This window comes from Neovison vison, chromosome 10, assembly GCF_020171115.1.
Source record: "Neovison vison isolate M4711 chromosome 10, ASM_NN_V1, whole genome shotgun sequence".
Taxonomy (NCBI): domain Eukaryota; kingdom Metazoa; phylum Chordata; class Mammalia; order Carnivora; family Mustelidae; genus Neogale; species Neogale vison.
The window spans coordinates 70,429,420-70,452,096 of NC_058100.1; the positions used below are offsets into that span (position 1 = coordinate 70,429,420).

Consider the following 22,677-nt stretch of genomic DNA (forward strand, 5'->3'; position numbering starts at 1 on the left):
CCTGAGGTCCCTCGCCTGCACTCAAGCCCTAGAGGACATGCAAATGGCGGGACCAGCCCAGGCCTCTCGGCAGCTCATCTCTGGCGGAAAAGCTACCTGATGAAACTGGCCCTCTCTCCTTCCTCAAGGGCTCCCTGCCCCTCAGACGCCTGTTTCCTAGGCCCTGGCCAGGAAGAGAAAGAAAACAAGCCCATCCAAAAAGGCCTCCATTGTTCCCAAAGTGTGACTCACACAGAAACAGGAACGCTTGTCCCGCACTCAGCGCTTCCCCCCAGTGGGCCTTGCAGTGACTCACAGCAGCTCCCTCACAAGCCCTTCTCCTGTTGTGAGGCCCAAGCCCTGAGTCCTGACAAAGCCAGTGATTCCCCCAGGGCCAGCCGCCCTCTCCCCTCCGGAAGTAGGTGGGAGGGAGCTTCTTAGGGTCCAGCAGTTACCAGGGACCTGTGATCCTGAGGGTCTGCTCTTGGCCCTGACACCCTGTGAGACAGGCTCTCACTTCCATTTCCCTCCCTCTGAGGGGAGCTGACAGACAAGGCCTGCGATGTGTGTTGGCTTTTATTATTGGCATGCGTGGGCATGTGGGGGCACAGGCACCGAGAGCGGCAGCTCCCAGCCGGGCCAGCTCCTGGCTTCCAGACCCGAGTCTGCCTCCAGGGCCCAGGAGGGCCCCAGAAGCTGGGGACGAGCAGGGCAGGGCCACAGCGAGGATCTCTGGTGAAGGGGACTGCTGCCCCTACTTCCAGCGCCCAGTGACTTTGGCCTTCCCCCGGGTCTTGGAGCTGCAAAAGAAGCAGGGCCCAGTCAGAAGCGGGACCAGGGCAGTGGGTCTCCACAGGGAGGAGGCAGAGGCAGGAGGGCTGAGGGTTCAGAGGGGCAGCCTGGAGCTGCCTCCACATGCAGAGTAGGGCAGCGGCCTCAGGCGGGAGGGAGTCCCTGGGGCCCTGCACTCCATTCCCCACCTAACAGTGGCCACAGGGAAGCCCAAGGAGGAAGCAGCCTGTGCCCTGAAGGGGAGGGGAAGGAGTGGGAGCCGGAGCCCTCAGAAGAGGAGAGGGATGGCTGGGAAGACAGGGAAAGAGGAGGCAGGGCTGGGGATGGAAGGACCTAGAAACTTACACTTTCTGGTTATCATTGATCCTGTTCCGGAGAACATTGATCTGTAAGTGGAAAAAATAGAGTAACTTCGAGCTCATTGACTCAGGTCTCAGAAGGCTGGAGCTGAGGGGGAAGCCAGTTTAGCACAGTTGAGGAGGGGGAGGAGGGGGAGAAGGAGGGAGGAGGAGGGGGAAGGAGGGATAGAGGAGATAGGGAGAGGGGAAGGGAGAGGAGAGGGCACAGAGGAGGCCCAGCAGCAATGCTGTGAGGGTCCGAATGGTTAGAGACCTGGAGGGGCCCTGGTCCCATACGCAGGAGCCGAGGAGAGGTTTCCTGACCACACCACTGGCCGGTCACTGTGGGGTCCCAGAGCCTCGGAGGGCTCCGGTCAAGGGAGGCATGAAGAGACCTTCTGAGAATCTGGTGCAAGGCTGGACCTCGGGAAGTCCTCCCAACAGCCCTAGCCTAGCCTGAGACAATGCCCCCTCCCCAGGCACTCCTGCCCCGGGGCTCAAGAAGGACAGCACCCCCATGTTCACAGCCCTGTACTTCGGCCAAATCGAAGCCCAGCAGGGCAGCTGCAGTTAAACGGGGACCCAGAGGGAGAGAGGAAGGCCCAGGCCTGGAGAGGCTTCAATGGCAGCTAATACCTACTGAGCTCTTAGTGGGGCGGCCGGCCGACCCTTTCTGTTCCGTTATGAGCACTCTCCCAAACAGTGTAACTTCATACGTGGAAAAGTCCTCGAACAGTGCTTGGAACATGTTATTACTGTTATTATTACTATTATTACCTCTGTAACTCTCACAACAGCCCTCGGAAACAGGGCCTGCTGGCATCCTTGTCATTTAGAGGAGAAACGGAAACAAGGAAAAGTAAGTGACTTGCCCAGGGTCACACAGCTGGTAAGGGGCAGAGCTAGCTACAGAACCCAGGTAGTGTGGCTCCAAAGTCCACGTTCGCTGTCAGCGCACAAAATGGCCTCTCTGCAAGCCATGGAGGCCCGAGCGGTGCTCCGAGGAGGGGCCCATTGCACAGGGGATGCAGGAAAGCAGGCCCCAAGAGGGAAGCTTGAGGCAGAAGGCCCCTGCAGGGAAGTGTGCGGGACCTGGGCTGGCTGAGCAGATCTGTGCCTGCTGTCTGGGCACCTGAGACTCTTTGAGGCTGGGAGTCTGAGGCTCAGCCAGCTGTGCCCACACCAGGGCCTTGGGGTACATAGGGACAGAAGTGGCCACATCTCTGGTGAGACCCGGGACGCCTCGCTCTGCCCATCCTGCTCCTCTCATCTGGCTCTGTGTGCCTGAGCTGCTGCCTCAAGGCCTTCAGGGACAGAAGGGAGGGAGACCCCTCCGAGGGCTGGAACCCAGAAATGAGTCTTTGCTCAGCCCCAACCAGTGAACCAACCATTCGACCTCTCCAACAAGCTGTGGGCGCAGAGCACTGTCAGGGACAAGACACCCCAGCAGGAGTATGAGTTCGCCTGGGTGACAGGGACAGAGAAAAGGGACCTGACTGGCGGGAGCAGCAGCATGGGACCCCAATCAAACCAGGAGGAGCATGGGATGGGGGAGGGGAGCAGTAAGTAGGCTCACTTCGTATTTCTGCTGCTTGAACTTCTCCTGCAGGTCGAACTTCTCTGCCTCCAGGTTGTAGATGCTCTGCCATAGCTCCTTGGCCTTCTCCCTGCACGGGGCAGGGCGGGGATGGGGGAGAGAAAGGACAGGGACAATAAGGAAGGGCTGTCATCTACCTTTACCCCAAATCTGACCCAGCCCCAGAGGTCCCAGTCCTCCTTCCCACCTCCAGGCCTGCTAAGGGGACCCCCAGCCCACCTGGCTCAGCATGGGACAGTACCCACTTAGGAACAGATACAGGGGCTGCTAGGGCAGAGTTGGGGGGCGGGTGGGGAGGGAGAGGGAAAAGCCCTTCTATCACTGTAGAGCACAGTCCAATCCCCCTTCCCACCAACTGGGGGCAGGTGGGTAAGGAGAAGCTCACAGGGGTGAGGTGCCTAGTCAGTTCTCTTTCCCTAGTCCCTGGAGGCAAAGCACAGAGATGGCCCAACCAGCTCCCGCCCAATTTTACTGGCACCAGTAAGCCTTTGAGGGGAAAAATATGTGGTGTGGCAGCGCCCTCTGGTGGTGGATGGTGAGACCGTGCCCTCTGCCCAACCTGCCCTCCCCATGCAGGTGTATGCAATGCCCAGAGCTCCCAGCCCCCACCTCAGCTGATCTTCATTCAGGTGGTCGATGGCCAGCACCTTCCTCCTCTCGGCCAGAATCTTCTTCTTCTTCTCCCGCTCCGTCTGTCTCTTCCCACTTTTCCGCTCCGTCTGGAGAGGGTGACAAGCCGGGGAGGGTTGGCTGGAGAACACCCACCCCCTCTTCTCCCCTAACCCTCCGGAAGCCCAACAGGGAGTAAGACAAGGACTGCAGAAGGACCAGGTCCTTATCCTCTTCTTCCTGAGACCCCCACGCCATCAACGGCCTGGATTTCCAGGCAGGACCCAGGAAGGCCATTTCAGTCCTTGATTCCTTTGGTCTCGAAATTCTTCCATCTCTCTGGCCACTCCCTCCTCCCACTAACCCATCCTCCACACTCCTCCCCTCCAGCCAGGCGCCCTGCCCTCCCCCGGAGGACCCAAAACCATGAGGAGGAGGAGGGTTAGAGGTTTTTGTACCCACCTGGGCCTGCAGAGCCAGGACACCATGAGAGAAAGACCCAGAGAGAAAGAACGAGACCCGGACAGAGACACAGAGAGAGAGCAGAGCACGGGGCCGAAGGCAGAGGCAGAGAGACAGGAGAAGGAGAAGGTGATTGAGATGCTCGTTGTAGGCAACCTTGTTTAGTAGGACAGGAGTCTGGGGGTGAGGCACGGACCGTTTTGAGAGCGGGCCCACGCCAAAAGTCTGGCTGGCGTGGTCACTGTGGGGGCGGAGGCAGGCAACCTGGTCTGGTTCTGAGCGGGGGGCTTTGGAAATCTGAGAAAATGTTCTGATCTCTTCACTGCACAGAGAAAATCAATTTTATGTTTCCTCTCCTCCCCTGAGAATGGAGAACCTTGCAGGAGCAGGGCCCAAAAATTAGGAGCGGAGGGAGTCCGCAGGAATAAACCATCTCCCAGCTGCCTGCCACGTGAGCCCGTCTGAGCTCTGAGCAAGCAGAGCAGACAACAAAAAACCCACTTTACAGATGCGCTGAGGCCCTGAGGTTGCCTGAGGCCACACAACTCTAAGTGGCAGATCGGGGTCTCCCACCAGAGCTCTGAGGCACAGGGCTCTTCCAGATGCACCATCCACCCTGGGGACCCCTGGGCACTGCTGACACGGGGCAGGGGCAGTGGGCGGCTCTGTCTGCAGGCCCCTCCTGGAGAAAGCCACAGTGGGGCAGAGAGCCGGCTCGGGGGCCAGGCAGGAGGAGGCCTCGGTCTCTCACATACAGTTGGGAATTTCTCCTCCCCATACCCCAGGACCCCTGAAGACGGCTGCTGCTCCCTGACCTACCTTCTGGATGTAGCCCCCAAAGTGCATCATGTTGGACAAAGCCTTCTTCTTCCGGGCCTCATCCTCGGCTTTCCTCCTGTTCTCCTCCTCCTCTCGTCGGGCCCTCTCTTCCTGTTTCCAGGGGGCAGGAAGAGAGCACATCAGGGGTGGGGGCACAAACCCCTGACATGGGGCTGAAGTCTGGGGTCTTTCTGGGTCAGTGGAGCAGAGCTTTCTCTCCACCAGGCAAGAAGCCCCCTGAGAGGACCCCCCCAGCATAGGGCCTGGCCCACTGTGAAGACTTCTGTTGATCAATGAGGGAAGAATGATTCCCAGGTGTGGATCATGTCACCCCCTCAGGCAGGAGCCCCTTGAGGAGGCCTGCTGCTCTGGAAGGACCTCCAGCAGCAACACAAGAAGAGGGCCATGGGACCCTCTGTTCCCCGGGAGCCGGCCTATGGGGCAGGTTGGAGGCCTGAGAGGACCTACTTGTCTTATAATGAAAGTTGTACCTTCCGACCCCTTCCACCCATTTTGCCCACCCCTAACCTCTGCCTCTGGCAACCATCAGTCTGTTCTCCACATCTATGAGCTTGGTGTTTTGTTTTGGTTGTGTTTCATTTTAGATTCCACATATAAGTGAAATCATACAGTATTTGTCCTTCACTGTCTGACTTACATCACTTAGCATAATACCCTCCAGGTCCAGCCATGTTCTCACAAATGGCAAGATTTCCTTCTTTTTTTAATGGCTGAGTAATAATATATCACTGTGTGTACCTGTGCGTGTGTGTGTGTGTGTGTGTGTGTGTGCATTTTCCTCATCCATTCCTCCATCAAGGGACACCCGGTTTGCGGCCACGTCTTTGCTACTGTAAACAAGGCTACACTGAGTGGGACCCAGACCTTTCTGGATTTGCGGTTTCATTTTCCGGTAAATACCCAGATGTGGGACTGCTGGACGGAGGGTCTTACTATATAAAATAGGAAGTTCAGGAGGACCCAGACATCTGTCTTGTTTGCTGTGTGTCATCAGAATCCCCTCAGTGTGCAGCACTCGCCAGGGGCTCGAGCACTGAATCAGTGTGTACAGAGTGGCGGGGAGCCTGGGGGCCTGGAAGCACAGGGGGTTTGGTGGGCCTCGGAGAGAGGGGGGGCCTGGGGACCTGGAAGCACGGGGGTTCAGTGGGCCTCGGACTAGGGGTCACTCACAGCCAGGCGAGTCTGACGCTCCTTCTCCCGCTCATTCCGGATGCGCTGCTGCTCGGCCCGCTCAGCCCGCCGCTTCTCCTGTAGGGAGAGAGGCCAAGCCTGCCCAATGCGTGCGCAGGGAGGGGGGTGCTCCGAGGTGCCCGGACCAACCAGGGAGAGCGGTGGCAAGGGAACCCACAGAGACTGTTCCCCTCCGAGTCTCGGCTGCCCCCAAAAGCTGCTGCTCTCAACCAGCTCCGTGCATGAGGATGGAGATGGCCCCTGGACAGGTGGCCCAGCTCAGAAGGCGGCCCCGGCTAAATAAAGACAGACCACAGCGGGCCTGTGAAGAGGACCGACTTTGAACGTCACTCATCACGGGGTTGTCCTCAAAGATTTGACAAATGTGAGGCGGGCTTCTCCCGTCTCCCCTGAGTGCTGGGTCCCTGGCCCCTCGCCGGTCCTGGCCTCTGCAGCTGCTCCGTGCTCACTGACAGATGGCCAAATCCCCGGCGGCCAGCCAGAGCCACTCAGCCGTGCGCCAACGTGGCGGCAAGTGTGGTGGAGGGAAAAGCAAAGGAATCACAAAAACCTCCCCTCTCCCCAGCAGAGGCCCCGTCATCCTCCCCGAGTCAGTGGGGAGCACTGAGTCCCCTGGAAGGGACGCAGGCGCAGAAGTAGGACAACAGCTCTCTGACTGGTCACCCCACAACCAGAGACCGGGGCGCCCAGAGACAAGCAGCAGTTCCAGCTGCCAAGAACCATCCAGTCTGGTGAGGAGGGAGGGCGGGGACCCGAGACACCCCAGTGCAGGGCCTCCGGAGAGGCTCCTGGCCACAGGGGTCCTGAGGGAGAGCCAGGGTCAGGCACGCCCAGGGGAAGGCTGCCTGGAGGAGGCGGGGCCTCACACAGAGGGCGTGGAGGACAGTGCATGGCCTCCAGGGGCCTTCCCACGGGAGACTGGACACCCACGATCCTGTCTTTGAGTGAGATGAGCTCCTCCTCTTCCTTCTTCCTGTTCTCAAAGTGAGCCTCGATCAGTGTCTGCAGCTCGTTCAGGTCCTTCTCCATGCGCTTCCGGTGGATGTCCTGCGAATGCACGATTTCATGGGCTCAGGGGCTGCGGTGCCCACGGGTCCAGGGGGATGTGGCCAGGCAGGTGGTACCCTCCGCAAAGCAGAAGGGGCGGGCAGGCTTGGGGCCTGAACCCAGGATAGTGCCCAGCCGGGCCTGTGCCGATCACCGCCTCACCTGCCACGTCACCTGCCCCGCCCGCTCCCCCAGTCTCCTCGGGGTCCCTGAGACCCCTGCCAGTCCCAGCCCACTCTCCCCGCAGTCACACTCACATCAAAGTCTACTCTTTCCCCATCGGGGATCTTGGGTGGCACCAAGTTGGGCATAAAAGGCCTGTTGGAGAGAAGAGGAGGGACTCTGTGACTGTCATCCGGGGGGACTATGGGTGCCCTGGGCAGGCAGGGCCCCCTCTATCCTGCAGAAGCACAGCACCGCCTCAACAGTGAAAGCTCACCGCCCACCCCACCCCCCCCCCGCCACCGGAGGGCAGCATCCTCTTTCACGCGTGCCCTCTTGCTTCAACCTCCCCTGCACCCGCCACGGAGGGACTACCCATCTTGTTTAAGACACCTGCAGCTCAGAGAGGTAATGATGTGCTCCAAATCACACAGCACGTGTGGCTGACCCCACAGAACCTCCCACGAGCCCTTGAGTCCTGTGGTTTCGTTCCCACCCCCACGCATGCTTGCAGTGTGACACCAGAGCCAGTGGGCTCTGTCCTCAGTTTCCCCATTTGCCCTTAGGTCTGGGTGGGTCTGAAATGAGATACTGCCGCGTCCATTCAGGTGCCTGGAAAGGGAAGGGTGCTGGACAAATGAGCATTGCTGGGATTGTCTCCAGGGCTGGTTTCCAGAGGCCCCAAGGAAATGGGGAGAAGCCCGCAAGTGTGGGCGGAGATGTCATCTGCTAACAGGTTGAGCATCACAGAAAGGGAAATCCTCGCTGGCCCCCCACCTGAGCCCCCCGCAATCTTACCCCGCCCTGCCCCACCCAACATCCACAGATGCTTTCACTTGTGTGGCACCAAGCTGCCCTGCCCCACCCCTCTGTGACACCGTGAAGCCACCTAGGCTGGCACAATGTCATTGCTTGGCTCCCCCAGATTTTTTTCCCTCTTCCCTCCAGTCCCAATTAAGCTACAGAGGAAGGTGTTCCAGCTGGGCTGTGGATAGGAGAGGACATCTGTCCAGGACCACAACTGGTCCTTCCTTTTCCCGTAGATGAACACAGTGGTGTCCATGACGGTGTATGCAATTGGTAATGGAGTCTGAGGCCCCAGCTCTCCCTCAGGCCATCACTCATGCAGTACACAACCTATACAACCATACCTGGTGGCCTGTGTCTGCCGCAAGCCCCAGCCCATGCCCACTGTGCCATACTGCATTCGTGTCCTGCCCTAATCATCCACCAGGGCTTCACCACAGGTGTGTCCCACTCACCTGGGCTTTGGTTTGGACTCCTCCACTGGGCCATCTGGAGAGGAGAGAAGCACATAGCCACAGGTCAGGAGGCCCCAGATGTGGTCCCAGCTCTGCCCCTGATGAGCTGGGCACCCATGGGCCTCCACTTCTCCATCTACACAGTACACTCCTTCCACCCCAGGGATCCCCGGTTCCGGGAGCAGCACGAAGAATTAAAGCGGCAGAGCCACAGACCCTACACTTCCTCTCCCACAGCAGCTCCCAGGGGCAACGTCTCAGGGCACAGCTGGGCCCTAATGGGAAGCACACACTCCCAGAGTGAAACTTCCAAGCCTTTTCTCATTCACCAATTCTAGGCAAGGCAGATTTTCTTCCTAGTGAGGCAGGGTCCCATGGCACTGTCCCAGAGGATCCTGGCTACACAGTTCCCTCCCAGGTCTCTGCCTAATTGGTTGCTCCCTGGACTCCCTGGCCTCCAGGGGGATGCTGATGGGCATGATGCCAAGACCCAGCTGGTTGCCCCTCCCCACGAGATGTGGCTAGGACCACTGCACCCTTGCCAAAGCCTGCCGCGTGAAAATGACCCCTGCAGCGACCCAGCACGTGGACCATCTATGTCTTGGGATTTCATCCTATAGACACCACACCTTACAAGTGATTTTGTCTGAGTTCCAGGCACCTTGTATGTGTCAGTGACTTCTGGGGGCCCTGGCCAGATTGAGGACTGGACATTGGTCCCCTCTCCCACAGGGCACCACCCCGGCAACTTCTCTGGAATGAGGCAGCCAGACATTTGGAGCCCTTCACCAAAACCCGCATGGCCACCAACTTCTGTCCTCTCCTTCCCTGAGCCCCTCTTCACCCACCTCCCTGGAAGGAGCCCTGTGGGCAGTCTCCAGCAGTCTGCTTGTAGGGGTTCCCTTGATGCCCCAATACCTGTCTCGTGATGTCCAGCTGTCCTTACCCTCGGCTTCTTTAGCCTCCTCTTCTCGTCCATCTCCTAAACAGAACACGAAACATCAGTAAGGTCCCTATTCCAGGCTCAGGGTCCCCTGCCAAGAGTCTTCCCCTCACATAGGTCCTAACCAGAGCGCCCCCTGCCAGCTCCTGCAGTCACACATGTGCCCCTGGGCCCAAGGCTCTGCCTGACACGAAAGGAGCACACAGTCAAGGTCATTGACCGGACCACTGGCGGCTGAATCCCAGCACAGGCAGGACGTTCTGCTATACAGGCTGGATATCCTAGAGCCATAGGACTGCCTCTGAGGGCTCCTGCCACCCCCCCCCAAAGCACCAGGACAAAGCCCCTTGCACCCTCACCCCAGACAGACCCTTACCTTCCGCATTGGTCTCCTCCGTCTCAGCCTCACCTTCAGCCCCTTCCGCTGCCGCCTCTTCTGTTGCCGCCTCTTCCTGCTCTGCAGAAGCGAGTCAGACACAGTGAACACCCAGCACCTACTTCTGCTAGCAGGCAGACCAGATCAGAGAAGTCTGGGGATGGAGGTCAGCAACATCCAAGATCCAGATGAATAGGGGGGTCAGTGATATGAATAACAAGGGGCTGCTGAGCTCTGGGTTTAAACCAGAAGTTGGCAAACTATGGCCCAAGGGCCAAATCTGGCCCCCAGACTATTTCTATAAATAAAGTTTTATTGGAACGCAGCCACATCCATTCATGTGCATACTATCTATGCCTGCCTTTGCCTTACTACAGCAGAGTTCAGTAGTGGCAACAGATAGATACTGTGTGGCTCACAAAGCCTAGAGTATTTACCATCTGCTCCTTTGCAGAAAATGTTTGCTGACCCTGGTCAACCATGAAGGGCATGATCGGGCTTATGAAGAGTCCTTTTGTTCTACTCTTGCCTCTCCTGGAGTCTGGGAATTGGAAGTGGGTCTTTCTGAGCGTGGAGACCTGTTCTCTACCTGAAAGCCAGCAGGAGGGCTAGAAGTCTGGGGTAGTTTCGTGTTAGGGTGTGGAGGGAGCTGCGGGTAGCAGAGAAGGGCTTGCAGGCCTGGCAAGGCTCATTGTTGGGGTGGGAAGGTCTGGTGGCTCACTGTTTCTGCCTGACTTTAGCCTTTTCCCAGCAGCCCCTCTGGCAATGTGACTCCACCCCACTCCCCAACCACCCGCCTCACCAGAATGTTCCACCAGGGATCTGGCACCCCAGGATGTACCCTGCGTAAGCTGTGCTGCTGGGAAAGCTCCTGTCCTAGACTCAGGAATTCTAGGGACCCTTTGTCTGTTTCTAAAAGAAACCAAAACAGCAAGACTATGGGTGGAAGGACTATGGGTGTAGGTACCCCCTGTGTCGACAGCTGAGCTGTCCACAGAGTCAGTAGGATTTTTCTATTTTCATCCCTTTGCTTGGCAGGATATGGACCCCACCCAAGTCAGGCACTTGGAGTGGACAGATAAGACAGGATGACGCCCGGCAGGCGGCTCTGCCTGTAGGAGGTGCTTGGGAACGCTCACTGACCAATGGCGGACAAGGGGTGACCTCCTGGCAGAGGGAGGAGAAAAAGCCTCAGGGCAGGCGAGAGAGAGGCGGTCAGGAAAGAAACACCAGCCACCACTCACTTCCCCTTGATGCTCTCTCTTGTCCTTTTTTTCCTAGGTCTGGGCCTGGGGATGTCTCTTCTTTGATCCCCACAGGCTCCTTACCTCAGAGAAGATCTTTCCAGAAGGGGTGAGAGTAGAAGGCTGACCAGCAAGTGTATTGCCTGTTTTGGGGTCCTCTTCAGGACATCTTGTTAGCCCCTGCCCCCCCCACCTAATGTTTCAGTTCTCTGAAGAATGGCCCTTGCCCTCAGCCAGTGGTCAGGCAACACGCTGGCCGAGGCGCCCCCAGCCTCCCTGGACCACCCGGCGCATCTTGAGACATCACTGTGAGAAAGCACTTACCAAACTTCAGCCCAAGTCTATCTCCCTTGCCCTAGCCCTCTCCCCAGGGGCCGGGAACAAGTCCAGCCCCACCCCCCACCCCCAACGCCCCACAGCAGTGCACATTTGAAGGCTGACGTCATGTCCTTTCTGCTCTAGCTATTTCCAGTTCCCCCAGCTGCTCTCGGATAACTTTGTCCCCGGGCCCCTCTTGCCAGGGCCATCCCTCTTGTCCAGTTCAGAGGGAGGGCCCAAGTATGTGCAGGGGGAGCAGAGAAAGGCCACTCGGTCTGGACATTAGTCCCCCTTTGCGGCCACATTCAGAGCAGGCTGGGGGACAAGCCAGCCCGGGTCCTGCCCACCACCTAGCCCAGGAGAAAGATCAGGAATGAGGGAAAGGAGCCGAGGTCTGGCCCCTCTCAGGCTGGGAGGAAGTGACTGACCCACTCCACACCTGTCCCTCCCCACCCCACCTCCACCCCCGCCTACTCGGCCGCAGAGCAGGGCCCGGCTCAGGACAGCAGGGAGCAGAAAGCACAGGAAAGTAAAAGCTGTACTACCGTCTTCGTCCTCTCTCCAGTCCTCCTCTTCTGGGGGTCAGGGAGTGGCCGCCGCAATGGGGAAAAGCGAGACAGGTTAGTCTGGGAGCAGAAGGACAGGGCGGGAGTTGCGGGACAGTGCGCGGTTTTGAGCATGGGCTTGGGAATTGAGCTCCCGTTCTGGTTTCTGATTCACCACTTCTAGCAACCTGGGCAGTTCATTCCTCAGCAGCTTCCCAGGCGCCTTGTCAGTGAAATGGAAATAACCATCCTCACCTCTCCGTCCGTATTAAGACACAATGACCCACCAGGCAGTTACCTGGCCCGTGGGGGTCATTCAGTAAGTGGTAACTGGCCGTTTCCTGCTCTGCCTCTAGCCACGAGGACGGAGGCCCGGACGAGCAGAGTGTGATAACTCCCGGCCATCAAGCTTCTCCCACGTTCCTACCCTGAGTGAGGTTCTCAGGAGTCTCCCAGAACATCTCCAGTGTCCAGGGTCACAGTTCTGAAAGCCCCACTGGAGAGCCTGGCACAGCGCAGACTTGCCTGGTCTGGGTGAAGGAAGGAGCCCCCGTCTGAGGAAGGCACAGCACCTACCACTGAGGGAACAGACCAGCACATGGTCTGCAAATCCCTGCCTGAAGGAAGAGCTCAGAGCCGTTGGCACTCGGCATCTCAGCTTAGTGGCCATGCATTTGACCTTGCTCTTTCTTGGTCATTTCCAGCCAGGGACGTAGCTATGCGGGAGGCAGGTGGGGTCCATTCAGTGCAAGCAAGGCGGGTGCTACCTGGAGCTCAGGCCACCATCGCAGTAGAGAACTATTCTGTTAATTCATAGCCAAAGCCTACTGTGTGTAGCAGGCAGGTTAGTCCCAGATCCAGAGGTCTGTATCTCAAATACCACACCCGACAATTCACCAGCTGGCAAGTCCTCAAAAACAGAGGAAAAGCCTCCGTACCGAGAGCGTATGCAGGGAACACAGCAAAAAGTGGATTTGGGGTTCAAAAAGCATTGGGGATAGGTTCCGACGTATCTGGTGTCCCTTGAAAACCAAGTGACTCCCATGTCCCCTCTCAGTTTCCCCCATGAGTTTCTCTGGGGTCTACTCTGTGGCCAGGCACCCTGGAACAGCCTTCAATGTGCAAGAGGGTCCTCATTGTCCCTAAAAGGCACCGGGAAGGAGGGGGACAGCTACTGAGGCTCCTGGCTCTCTCCCAGACCTTCGGGAAGCCCTGTATCCTGATGTCCACACCTCGTGTGCTGAGTGATACTGGTGAGAATTTGCTGAGCCTCTTACAGGACAAGATGCAAACCGTCTAGGGTGCTGAAGCCTGAGGGGACTGAGGGCTATTCTGGGCCACCTGGGGGGCTGGGTGGTGACTGGAGTGAGACCTCTTAGTCACTTCCATGTGTCACGCGCTCAGGAAGACGGAACAGTTAGGGTGTTCCTCCAAAGGGATATGAGGCGGAAAGCTGAGGCAAGAACTGTGAGAACAGATCAGAGTAGGGTCTATGGGTCAAAACAGACTTTCGAAAGATAATGATGTTGTCGTGTTTATCTAAATTGTTACAGAGGGGCTCCTGGGTAGCACAGTGAAGCGTCCAACTCTAGGTTTTGGCTCAGGTCATGGTCTCAGGGTCGTGCTCTCAGGGTCATGGTCTCAGGGTCATGGTCTCAGGGTCGTGCCCTCAGGGTCATGATCTCAGGGATCAAACCCAGAACTGGGCTCCATGCTCAGTGGGGAATCTGCCTGTCCTTCCTCTTCTACCTTTCCCCCTCCCCGCTTGTGCTCTCTCTCTCTCTCTCAAATAAATAAAGAAAATCTTTTTTTTTAATGTTTCAGATAACTGAATGCTTTCATTATCTCATTTGGAAAATTATTAAGTTGAATGTTTTTAGAGGTGATAATGGTGTCACAGTTATGTTTTTCTTTAAATAGTGCTTATCCTTTAGAGATACCTAATGAACTACTTAAGCATGAAATGATATGACATCTGGGGACAATTTGGGATGTCAGCTGTAAAATAACTGAGGGGAGAGGAAACCTAGATGAAAAGAGATTGGCCGTAGTTGATTGTTGAAGCCAGATGCTGGGGGCTTGGGGAAGGGGGGGATGTTTGCGCATAATTCTGTTTTTGCTACTTGTACGTGCATTTAAAATTTTCCATGGGAAAAAAAATAGAGAAAAAAATCAAAAATAATTAATTGGGAAAAAAGGTGATTCTGTGTGAACAAAGGAATGGACAGTAGAGACAGGTGTAAACCTTTTGGTTAAGACCTGAGCAACTGAGGCTAGGACTGATTCCCAGTTAGGAGCCATGGACCTTGGCTCAGCAGGCAGTGAGGGGCAGGGACAGGATACTGGATTCCCCGGGACCTCTCTTTTTTGGCCCTCCCTCTGCCCAAGCTCCGTACCTTCCACAGCTTCTTCTGCTCAGGAGAGAAGACCACGGCCGCAAGAGAGAAGACAAGACGGGGGTCAGTTTCCAGCCAGGCTGCCCTTCATCCAAATGAGTTCATAGGCATGTGCTTACCTTCCTGCTCCCTGCCGTGCAGAAGGAGACTGTCAGTAGCACAGTACACACACACACACTACACAAACACACACACACACACACAGAGTATGCACACACTGGTCTTTCCCTAAAGATAAGTCCATTCTTTATTTCCCTCATTGCCTCATGGAGCTCCACCCACCTACAAAGACACCCCCGCAACGGGCCCTGTCTTCTCATCCAGGGCTCCTGCTCTGGTCTCTACAAAGTCTGCCCAGTTACCGCTCTCTCCTGGCGCTGAGCTTTGCCAGGCTGTGCCCTAGAACACTCTTTCCTCCCCCTTCTCTCCCTATCTAAATCCAACACAGATAAGCCTGATGACCACAGCCCCCTCCCCCGCTCTCCCCCTCCTTAGAGCTCCTGCACACCCACAGCCCACCCTCCAAGCCCAGCCCCTCCTGGCTGATTACTTCCAGCATTTGACATCTTAAATCCCAAAGGAGAGCAAATCCCATGAGGGTAGGAGCTCTGAATCCTGATACCTCTGCCTCCTCCCCGGTAAGCGTCACCCTCCAGACATCACTGTCACCTTGGCTGCCAGTGTCCCACCCCCAGGGTGTCCCCAGGCAGGGCGGTGGACAAGTCACTTCGAGAGGAGAATGGTTCCAAGACGAAGTGCTAACTGTGAGCTCAGATTTAGGTTTTATGGGGCACGATCAACTCTGCGGCTTCGGGACAGTCACTGAACATCTCTGGCTCCGTTTTCAGGAGACAAAGCTTCTCAGCTTCTCTGCCTCTAAGTCTCCTAGCCAGCTAGAACCCCAGCTGATCCTGGGAGCTGAGCCTCTTTATTCCCAAAAGTCTCCCAGCCTCTGGCCAACCCAAGATCGGCAGCCCAGAGGCACAGAGGCACAGGTTAGAGCCCCGGAGTGGACGCAGTGGATCCCCTCCCCATCCCAGCAGGTTCCTGGGCCAGGTGTGAGGGGTGGGGCTGGGGGGGTGGCCTGCGGAGGCTCCAGATACTCACTCCTCGTACTCTTCGGCCACCTCTTCCGTGTCAGACATGGTCTCTGCTCTCCCTCCAGAAAGAGAAAAATGTCAATATGGGCAGAAGGGGAAGCCTGTCCTCATCAGCCCCAGGCTGCCACCCCAAGAGATCTTGCGGGGTGGCGGGGGAGGGGGGCCACGGTGAAGCTAGCCCACCCCTCATCAGCCCTGTGACCTGCAGTTAGGAAGTGAGGCGCCTGCTTCCTCCTCTCTCCACGAGGCAGGGGTGGGGGTATAACCTCAAGGGCAACCAGCCCATGTCCATTTCATTCCTTGCCTTTCAATAGGCAAACCATTTGGAATGTCCCTGTTCTGGTGCAAATTCTAACTCTCAAAACAATGTTTCTAAAGTGTCTCAACCCGGTGCCTGGGTGGCTCAGTGGGTTAAGCTGCTGCCTTCGGCTCAGGTCATGATCTCAGGGTCCTGGAATCGAGTCCCGCATCGGGCTCTCTGCTCAGCAGGGAGCCTGCTTCCTCCTCTCTCTCTCTGCCTGCCTCTCTGCCTACTTGTGATCTCTCTCTATCAAATAAATAAAATCTTTAAAAAAAAAAAAATAAAGTGTCTCAACCTTTCCAGCCCACAGTCTTTCCATGCATTCAGGACAGCAAAGTTGGGTAACCCCACTCATGAGGTCTGCTCATCAGGGCACAAAGTACCCCCCACTCACGGGAGGCTGGTTAAACGGACTGTGGCACATTCCTAGTGTGGACCACATCTGGGCCATGAAAAGGAATAATCCAGTGATATGCAGGATGCCTTGGGAGAATCTCCAGGGAATTACTCTCCTGGAGGAGGAAAAGGCCAAGTCACATGATTTCATTTAGGTAACATTCTTGCAAGGGTAAAAATTATAGAAATGGAGAATAGACCGGTGCTTGTCGGAGGGTTGTGTGTGGGTTGGAAGCGGGGGTGGGGGGAGGTAGACATGGGGATAAAAGGCATGGAGGAGGGATGCCTGGCTGGCTTAGTCAATGGAGTGGAAAACTCTTGATCTTGGGATGGTGAGTTCAAGCCCTACCTTGGGTGTAGAAAATACTTAAAAACTTTTAAAAAGGCACACCAGATTTTTGCAGTTTTAGAACAGTCTGAGGTCGTGAGTGTGCTGATAAACACATGAACCTACACAAGTTATGCCATATAGAATTTCACACATGGGGGTGCCTGGGTGGTTCAGTGTGTTAAAGCCTCTGCCTTCGGCTCAGGACATGATCCCAGGGTCTTGGGATAGAGCCCCACATGGGGCTCTCTGCTCAGCGAGGAGTCTGCTTCCTCCTCTCTCTCTCTGCCTGCCTCTCTGCCTACTTGTGATCTCTGTATGTCAAATAAATAAATAAAATTTTAAAAAAATAAAAGAATTTCACACATGCCTGGTGCAAGTAGAGCTGGGGAAGTCTGTGTAAGGTTACGGTGTGGCCGTGTCCATATCCTGGTTATAATCTGTACCACAGATGTGTATGTGTAGCATTGGGGGGGACCGGGCAAAGTGTACAACGGACCTGTAGCATTTCTTAGGATTGCCCATTAAACTATCGCTGATCAGTACAAATTCTAATTAAAGAATGTTTGCTCAGGAAACTCATTTTGAGATGCTCCCTTAGCTGGGATAGGAAAGGACAATTCAAACCCTCTTCCATCAGCTTGCTGAGTATGTTTAAGCAAGTCTTTAACCCCTCTGAACCATGGAGAGAGGGCACACACACCCTGGCTACAGATCCTTATGAGGGGTGAGTGGGCATTGGGAAAAGTAGCAGGCACTAGGCGAGGTCCAGTTTTATTGTATTTCCATGCGATTACAGGGAGAGGCCGCAGGGAGAGGTAAGAAAACCTGCTTGTGAATCCTGGCTCCATCTCACAATTGTCGGTGACCTTGGAAAGGTCACTTAACCTCCCTTCCCCTCGGTTCCCTCTTCTGTGAAATGTCTCCTCCTGGGGCGGCCGTGAGGCTCGGAGCTAACACAGTACCTGGCGCGGAGCAGACCTCCGAGTAACACCTGTTCTAACCCAACCCTCCTGGGCCCATACACAGCAGGGCACAACCTGTTGAAAGGTGACCGGCGCCGCCCCCCTCCAGCGGGGCAGTATGAAAGCCATTGATCTGCCTGAGTGAGGAAAGGGAGAAGGTGGTGTGAGGGCAGGATCACGGCGAGGCTGGACGAGCATTAGAACGACAGATGGCGGCCACTTCAGTGAGGCTTCGCGTGTGCCCCTGCCTGCTGTCCCACCAGCATCCAGTATGGCAGCCACCAACTTCTGACTCAAGCCACAGGGGACAGGGGCACAGAGAGAGCAAGACTCGACACCCTCTCCACCTCTCCCTGCCCCTCCTCCTGGAGAGGTGCCCCAGGCACCCACCTGAGCACATTCAGTGACAGTCCCTGCTCTGGTGGGGTGGGTCAGCAGCGTTCAGGCTGAGGACTCCGAAGGAACCTCTGCTCATGACTGCCCCCTGCGGTGGAGAACTCCCCCGACCCGGGGCCCACGGCAGCCTTGTGCCGGGGCTCATCTGAACCCGCTCCAGAGATGTGGGGGTCCTGCTGGGTTTGGCGTAAGCCCGGCTGTGGCCAGGCTGGAGTAGGGTGGGGGCCATAAAGGAGGGTCTACATAGAACTTTGGACAGAAACTCTGAGCCAGGGTTTGGCTCCCCTGAGATGGGGGGTGGGCGAGAAGAGATGGCAGGCGCTTATGGGGTCATGCTGGGGGATAGAGCTTCCCTGTACTGAAAAAAGCCCCAAAACCCAGAGCATTTCCAAATGGGTCTTCAGATGAGAGTGGCCAAGGAAAAGAGCCCCCCGAAACCCCAGATAGGCACTGTCCCAAGCCCCAGGGCGGTAGGACTAGCCCCCTGGGAGGACTCTGTCACCTCAGGGAGGAGAGAGAAGTCTCTCAGGGGAGCTGTGCATGCCAGCGCAGGGCACGTGGCTTCTAGCTTTCTCTCCTCTCCTGCCCTGCCCTCCCACCAGCTCAGAGCCACCGGCTCAGGGGCTCAGAGGAAAAAAGAGCAGCTTAGAGCCCTCTCCCTGCTCCCAGGAGCGCCATCCAACTCCTAAAAATAGTGAGGATGGAGAGCCGGGAAGGGCTTGAATCCACCCAAGAGGACGCAGCCAAGTCAACTGCCCAAAGGCAAGACAGATGAAGGGGCAGGGGACGGGCTGAGAGGCTGCGGCTCTGGAATGAGACCCAGGCAGGACCTGGCAAGGCGAGGAATGAGAATGTCCAAGGCCGCTGTGTGCTCACGCCCAGGCCCTCACCTGCTGCCACAGATGGCTTTCTAGCCAAATTCCCTCACAGCCCAGAGATCAGGGTCACCTTCCTTGGGGAGTAAGTCAAAAACAATACAAGGCAGAAGGAACGCTGGCCATGGGGTCAAAAGATCTGGATGTGGGGGTGCCTGCCGGGCTCAGTCCATAGACCAGGAAACACTTGATCTCAGGGTCATGAGTTTGAGTCCCGCATTAGGCATAGACATTACTTTAAAAAAAAAAAAAGATCTGGGTTTAAAACCGGGTTTTTGCTGTGTGACCTTAGCTAAGTCATTTATTCTCTTCAGGCTTCGATGAGCTTATCTATAAAATAGATGAGTCTCAAGTTCTCATCTTGCAGAAACAAGTCTCTGAGTCTCTGAGGAATGTAGGCCCTGTCCCTCAGCCCTTGTCCCCAACATCCAGCTGGACTCCTCCCAAGCCTGCAGCTGTCAGCCCACCAGGAGAGCTAGGGGACAGGGTTGAGGGGGGCCAGTGGGTAACCTGAGCCTCTCAGATTCCTCTTCAGCACAGAGAGGAGGACCTGCCCTGTGAGACTGGGGTCAGAGGAAGAATTCTGGAGGTCAGGTGCCTTCCCAAATGCACGGGGCCTGGAATGTGCTTTGAAATTCCTTACACTCCAGGCAATCGCTCCCCCAGATACTTGCTAGGCCTGCCCACGGAGAAGCCGAAAACCAAGGGAACAAGACCTTCTCTTGCCACTCCCAGACACCGAGCAAGGTCTGTCCCTCCAGGGCATGTTGGGATGGGGTGGGGCAAGGGGTCACACTCCAGAGACCTTGGGGACAGGGGGGCAGCTGGACTCTAGCACCTGGAGCTGGGCTCACAGCCTGTGAAAGGACCCCGGGGTGGGGTCTCTCCGCCATCAGCCCCCCTGATGCTGCTTGGCTGTGCTTTCTCTCTGGGGAGGCCATGGTGCTGACTCTGGAAGCCAGACGAACATCTCCCGTCTGCTTGCAGAGCTGCTCCAGCAGTCCCTGCCTCCCTCTCTGCACCTGTGCTCTTTCCCAGTGCCTCCAGGACAGTCGCTGACTTGCTGGAGATGAGAATTTGGCCACCAGGACCCTTGTGACTAATAGGACCACAGTCCTGCTCTGCTCTGAGTCCAGAAGGACCTGCCTAGAAAGGTTCAGGGGGTCCTGGGTCTGGAGGTGAGGCTTGGGGCCGAGCAATCTGGGGTAGACCCCGTTGGTTAGAGCTTCATTGTCTTTAGAGCAGGCAGCGGCCTGGCGATTATCTTGTCCATTCTACAGATGAGGAAACTGAGGTCCAGGGAGGAAAAGTTACTCCCCAAGACTCCCCAGCTAAAATATCTTTAGTGGCAGAGCTGGGACTCAGCTCTTCAAGGCTCTAACTTCTAACCAAGGGTTGCTGCTGTCCTACTGTGCTAGTCTTGGAGTCTGATCCTGCAACACCTCCTCTAAAGTGTGGCCTCTTGTTCAAGGGACCATGGACCAGTAGCAACTCTGAAATCCACGCAGTGCGGACATGGGCAAACTCTGCACAAAGGTGCCAAGGAAGACACTGCCCCTCTCCTCTCTGCACCCCCATCTCCAGCCGTGCCCGAGTCTTACCTCACACCAGCAGCTGCCCACCGATCCCAAGGTGTCTGCTCAGCCTCTGCAGGGACTGGGTGAGGACAGGGGATGGAGAGGGCTTTAAGCAGGCCTGTGGGCTGGAGCCTCGGAAGCCAAGCCCCATGGTGGGAGGGATGTGTGGCAGGAGACGAGGCGGGGGCGCGGGGGGTGTTGGCTGCTATTTTAGCAGGTGCCAGGGACAGGGCTAAGGGAACAGGCACCCCACGCCATATAAGCCCATGTGGTTTTACAGCTGCTCAGATAAGCTATTTAAAACCAGCACAGATACGCAGGGAACAGAGGAGGGAGCAGCCATGTAACATAAAGCAGCTGTCCCTCTTAAGAATCCTGATAAAGCAGATGCCAGAGGCCCAGGCCTGGGATGACAGGCTAGGAGTGGGGTTGGGGGGCAGATGGCAATGTCCAAGGCACTGCATGAGTCTCTGGGCCAGGGGTTTCGGGGGCAGAGGGAAGGGCTTATCTGCAGCTACACTGAAAAGGATGCTGTGGGGGAAGCCAGTTCCCAGGCTACTGGCTGCTTCTACGGGGCTGAGTGGCCTTGCACGCAGGCTCGGCAGGCCTCAGGGAGGCCATCTGCAAAGTGGGTCTTCTCCCCTGCCCCCTAAAGCTGTGTGACAAGCCCTCCTCCCTGGGAAGGGACTAAAACTGCTCTGGGGGGTCAGATACAAGGTAGAACTTCAAGTCTGGAATGATGGTTCTCCTCGGGCAGGGAGCTGGGTTGTTTGAAGGGACCACGAGGACCGCCAAAGTCCATCCCCCTAAGAGCTTGAAGATGAAGGAATACGGGACCACGATCTGCTAAACCTACTAGAATGCAAGATCCGTCGGCCAGGACCCAGGGGGTTTGTGGTTGGCTTGCATGTCTGTGTCCACAGCCCCTAGCCCAGTGCCCAGGACATCCTGGGGGTCGATATAGGATGGAAATGGAGGGGAAAGCAAGCAAGCTGACTCTCCCCCTCAATGCCTCTGAGTCTTCAAGGCCCCTCCCCTACTTCTGGAGAAGCAACACCCCTCCTCTGGGCCAGGCCCCTCCTCCCACGTGCCCCTGAGCTCCAAACCCCACCGGCCCTTTCAGATCTTGCCCATCAGTGATGCACCCGCTTGTCTGTTTCTCCATGGGTGAAGGAAGCCAGTCTCCCCCTCTCCTAGCCTCCTCCCCTCCGCCGGACCATAGGCCTCCCAGTTCTGGACTCTCTTCTCGGTCCTGCTGCCTTGGGAGCTATTCCGTTACCCCCGCCACCACCGTTCTCTAGAGAATGTGGGATTTCCACTTGCGGCTCCCCGGCTCCGCTATCATGCTCTTGCCCCATCAACTCCGCTGACACCGTCCCCTCCGTGGTCCCAAGGGCCTTGGAGCCCAACGGCCTGATTCCCCACCTCCAGGCTTATTCCCGCCACGTGGCCCTCCCGGCCGCCAACAGCTCTGCGACAGGGTGAGCTGAGGCCACGTGCCTGCTGGTCAACATCCTGGGGGAGCGGGACTGCAGGCCAGCAGAGAGGAGCCAGAGAAGGGCAGGTGCGGGGAGCAGATTGACAGAGGAACAGGAACAACCAGGCTGCCCCGGAGAAAAAGGAAGAAAAGCACGATGCTCCCGCTTTCCTCTCTAACCCACCAGGACCCCAGCCTGGCTTTGTGTCCTCGCCTGGAATCTCCTGGAATTCAGGACTTGCTTATCTTAGACCATCCTGTCACTTGAGCCACTATCAGTGGGTTACTGTTCCTCGTAAACCCAAAAATCTTTCCAAGAGGACGTGATTTGTTTGCACAGGCGCCTAGGAGAGGTACCTGGGCACCTGCATCCTCAAAGGCCCATGGAAAAAAATCCAGTAGGTTCTTGGCACTCGTGGACCATGTGAGGCTTTTATTAAGTGTTCTAAAGCAGGGATTTAATTCAGAGAAGCTGGGGACAGGCAGACGGGGAGAAATGCCACTTTCCAGCAGCCACATCTTAACACGGCAGGGCTGCTCCCAGGCTGTCGTGGGTGCCTGGTCCTTGCAAACAGATACAGAGCTCCCTCCTCAAGCTAACGGTAGAAGGAAGAGGAAACAAAGAGATGGTGCTTACCTGGCGTTATACTGAAGCAGCATAAGCTGAACACTGCTTGCAGCTTGAAGCTGCAAGGAGAGCACGTCCTGTGTGGGGCCCCAAGGACACTAGGGCAGGAGAGCAGACCAGGCAGAGCCGTGGGTATATGGGTAGGGGGACCTGCTGTGTCTCCAGAGGATGCTCAGTGCCACCCACCCCCCAAGAGTCCTCCCCTGCTCACTTAGCCACCCTGAAATCAGCATGCTGATTGTCCTCACACTTGTCACCCACTGAAATCATCTTGGGCACATAGTTGTCTCCTTGTTGGGTGTCTGTCCCCCTGCCAGGAATGAGGTCAAGTACTCTTTGATGTTGGGCGGGGTGGGGTGGGGGAGGCATGAATGCAAAGGACAGGGAGTCGTGGGGTTGTCTCCCAACACTCTGCCCTGCAGCCTGTCCTTGAAGGTCCCCCGGGGACGCTGTGTGGGCATGAAGTGTTTCAACACCCCAAGGAAGCAGCCGCCAGGACCTCTCAGACACAAGGCCCAAGGCAGCCCCCCTCA

At 56.7% G+C, this 22,677-nt stretch overlaps 1 protein-coding gene across 5 annotated transcripts; it reads right to left on the bottom strand.

Annotated features, from left to right (window-relative positions):
* Positions 1 to 541: 541 nt before the first annotated feature.
* TNNT2 (troponin T2, cardiac type) lies at positions 542 to 20,167 on the bottom strand. 5 transcript variants are annotated; one of them, XM_044267581.1, is made up of 17 exons: positions 20,064 to 20,167; positions 15,209 to 15,260; positions 14,221 to 14,231; positions 14,102 to 14,116; positions 11,706 to 11,735; positions 9,599 to 9,679; positions 9,226 to 9,261; positions 8,280 to 8,313; positions 7,113 to 7,173; positions 6,739 to 6,855; positions 5,788 to 5,865; positions 4,597 to 4,707; positions 3,778 to 3,783; positions 3,316 to 3,425; positions 2,686 to 2,776; positions 1,117 to 1,157; positions 542 to 779 (listed from the first exon to the last, which is right to left on the bottom strand). In XM_044267581.1, exons 2-17 carry the CDS (start codon positions 15,244 to 15,246, stop codon positions 734 to 736), a joined length of 906 nt encoding a protein of 301 aa, XP_044123516.1. In that variant the 5' UTR covers positions 15,247 to 15,260; positions 20,064 to 20,167; the 3' UTR covers positions 542 to 733. The 5 variants fall into 5 exon arrangements, with proteins under 5 accessions (XP_044123516.1, XP_044123518.1, XP_044123519.1 ...); XM_044267583.1 differs by lacking the exon at positions 14,102 to 14,116; XM_044267584.1 differs by lacking the exon at positions 11,706 to 11,735.
* Between the last annotated feature and the right edge of the window lie 2,510 nt (positions 20,168 to 22,677).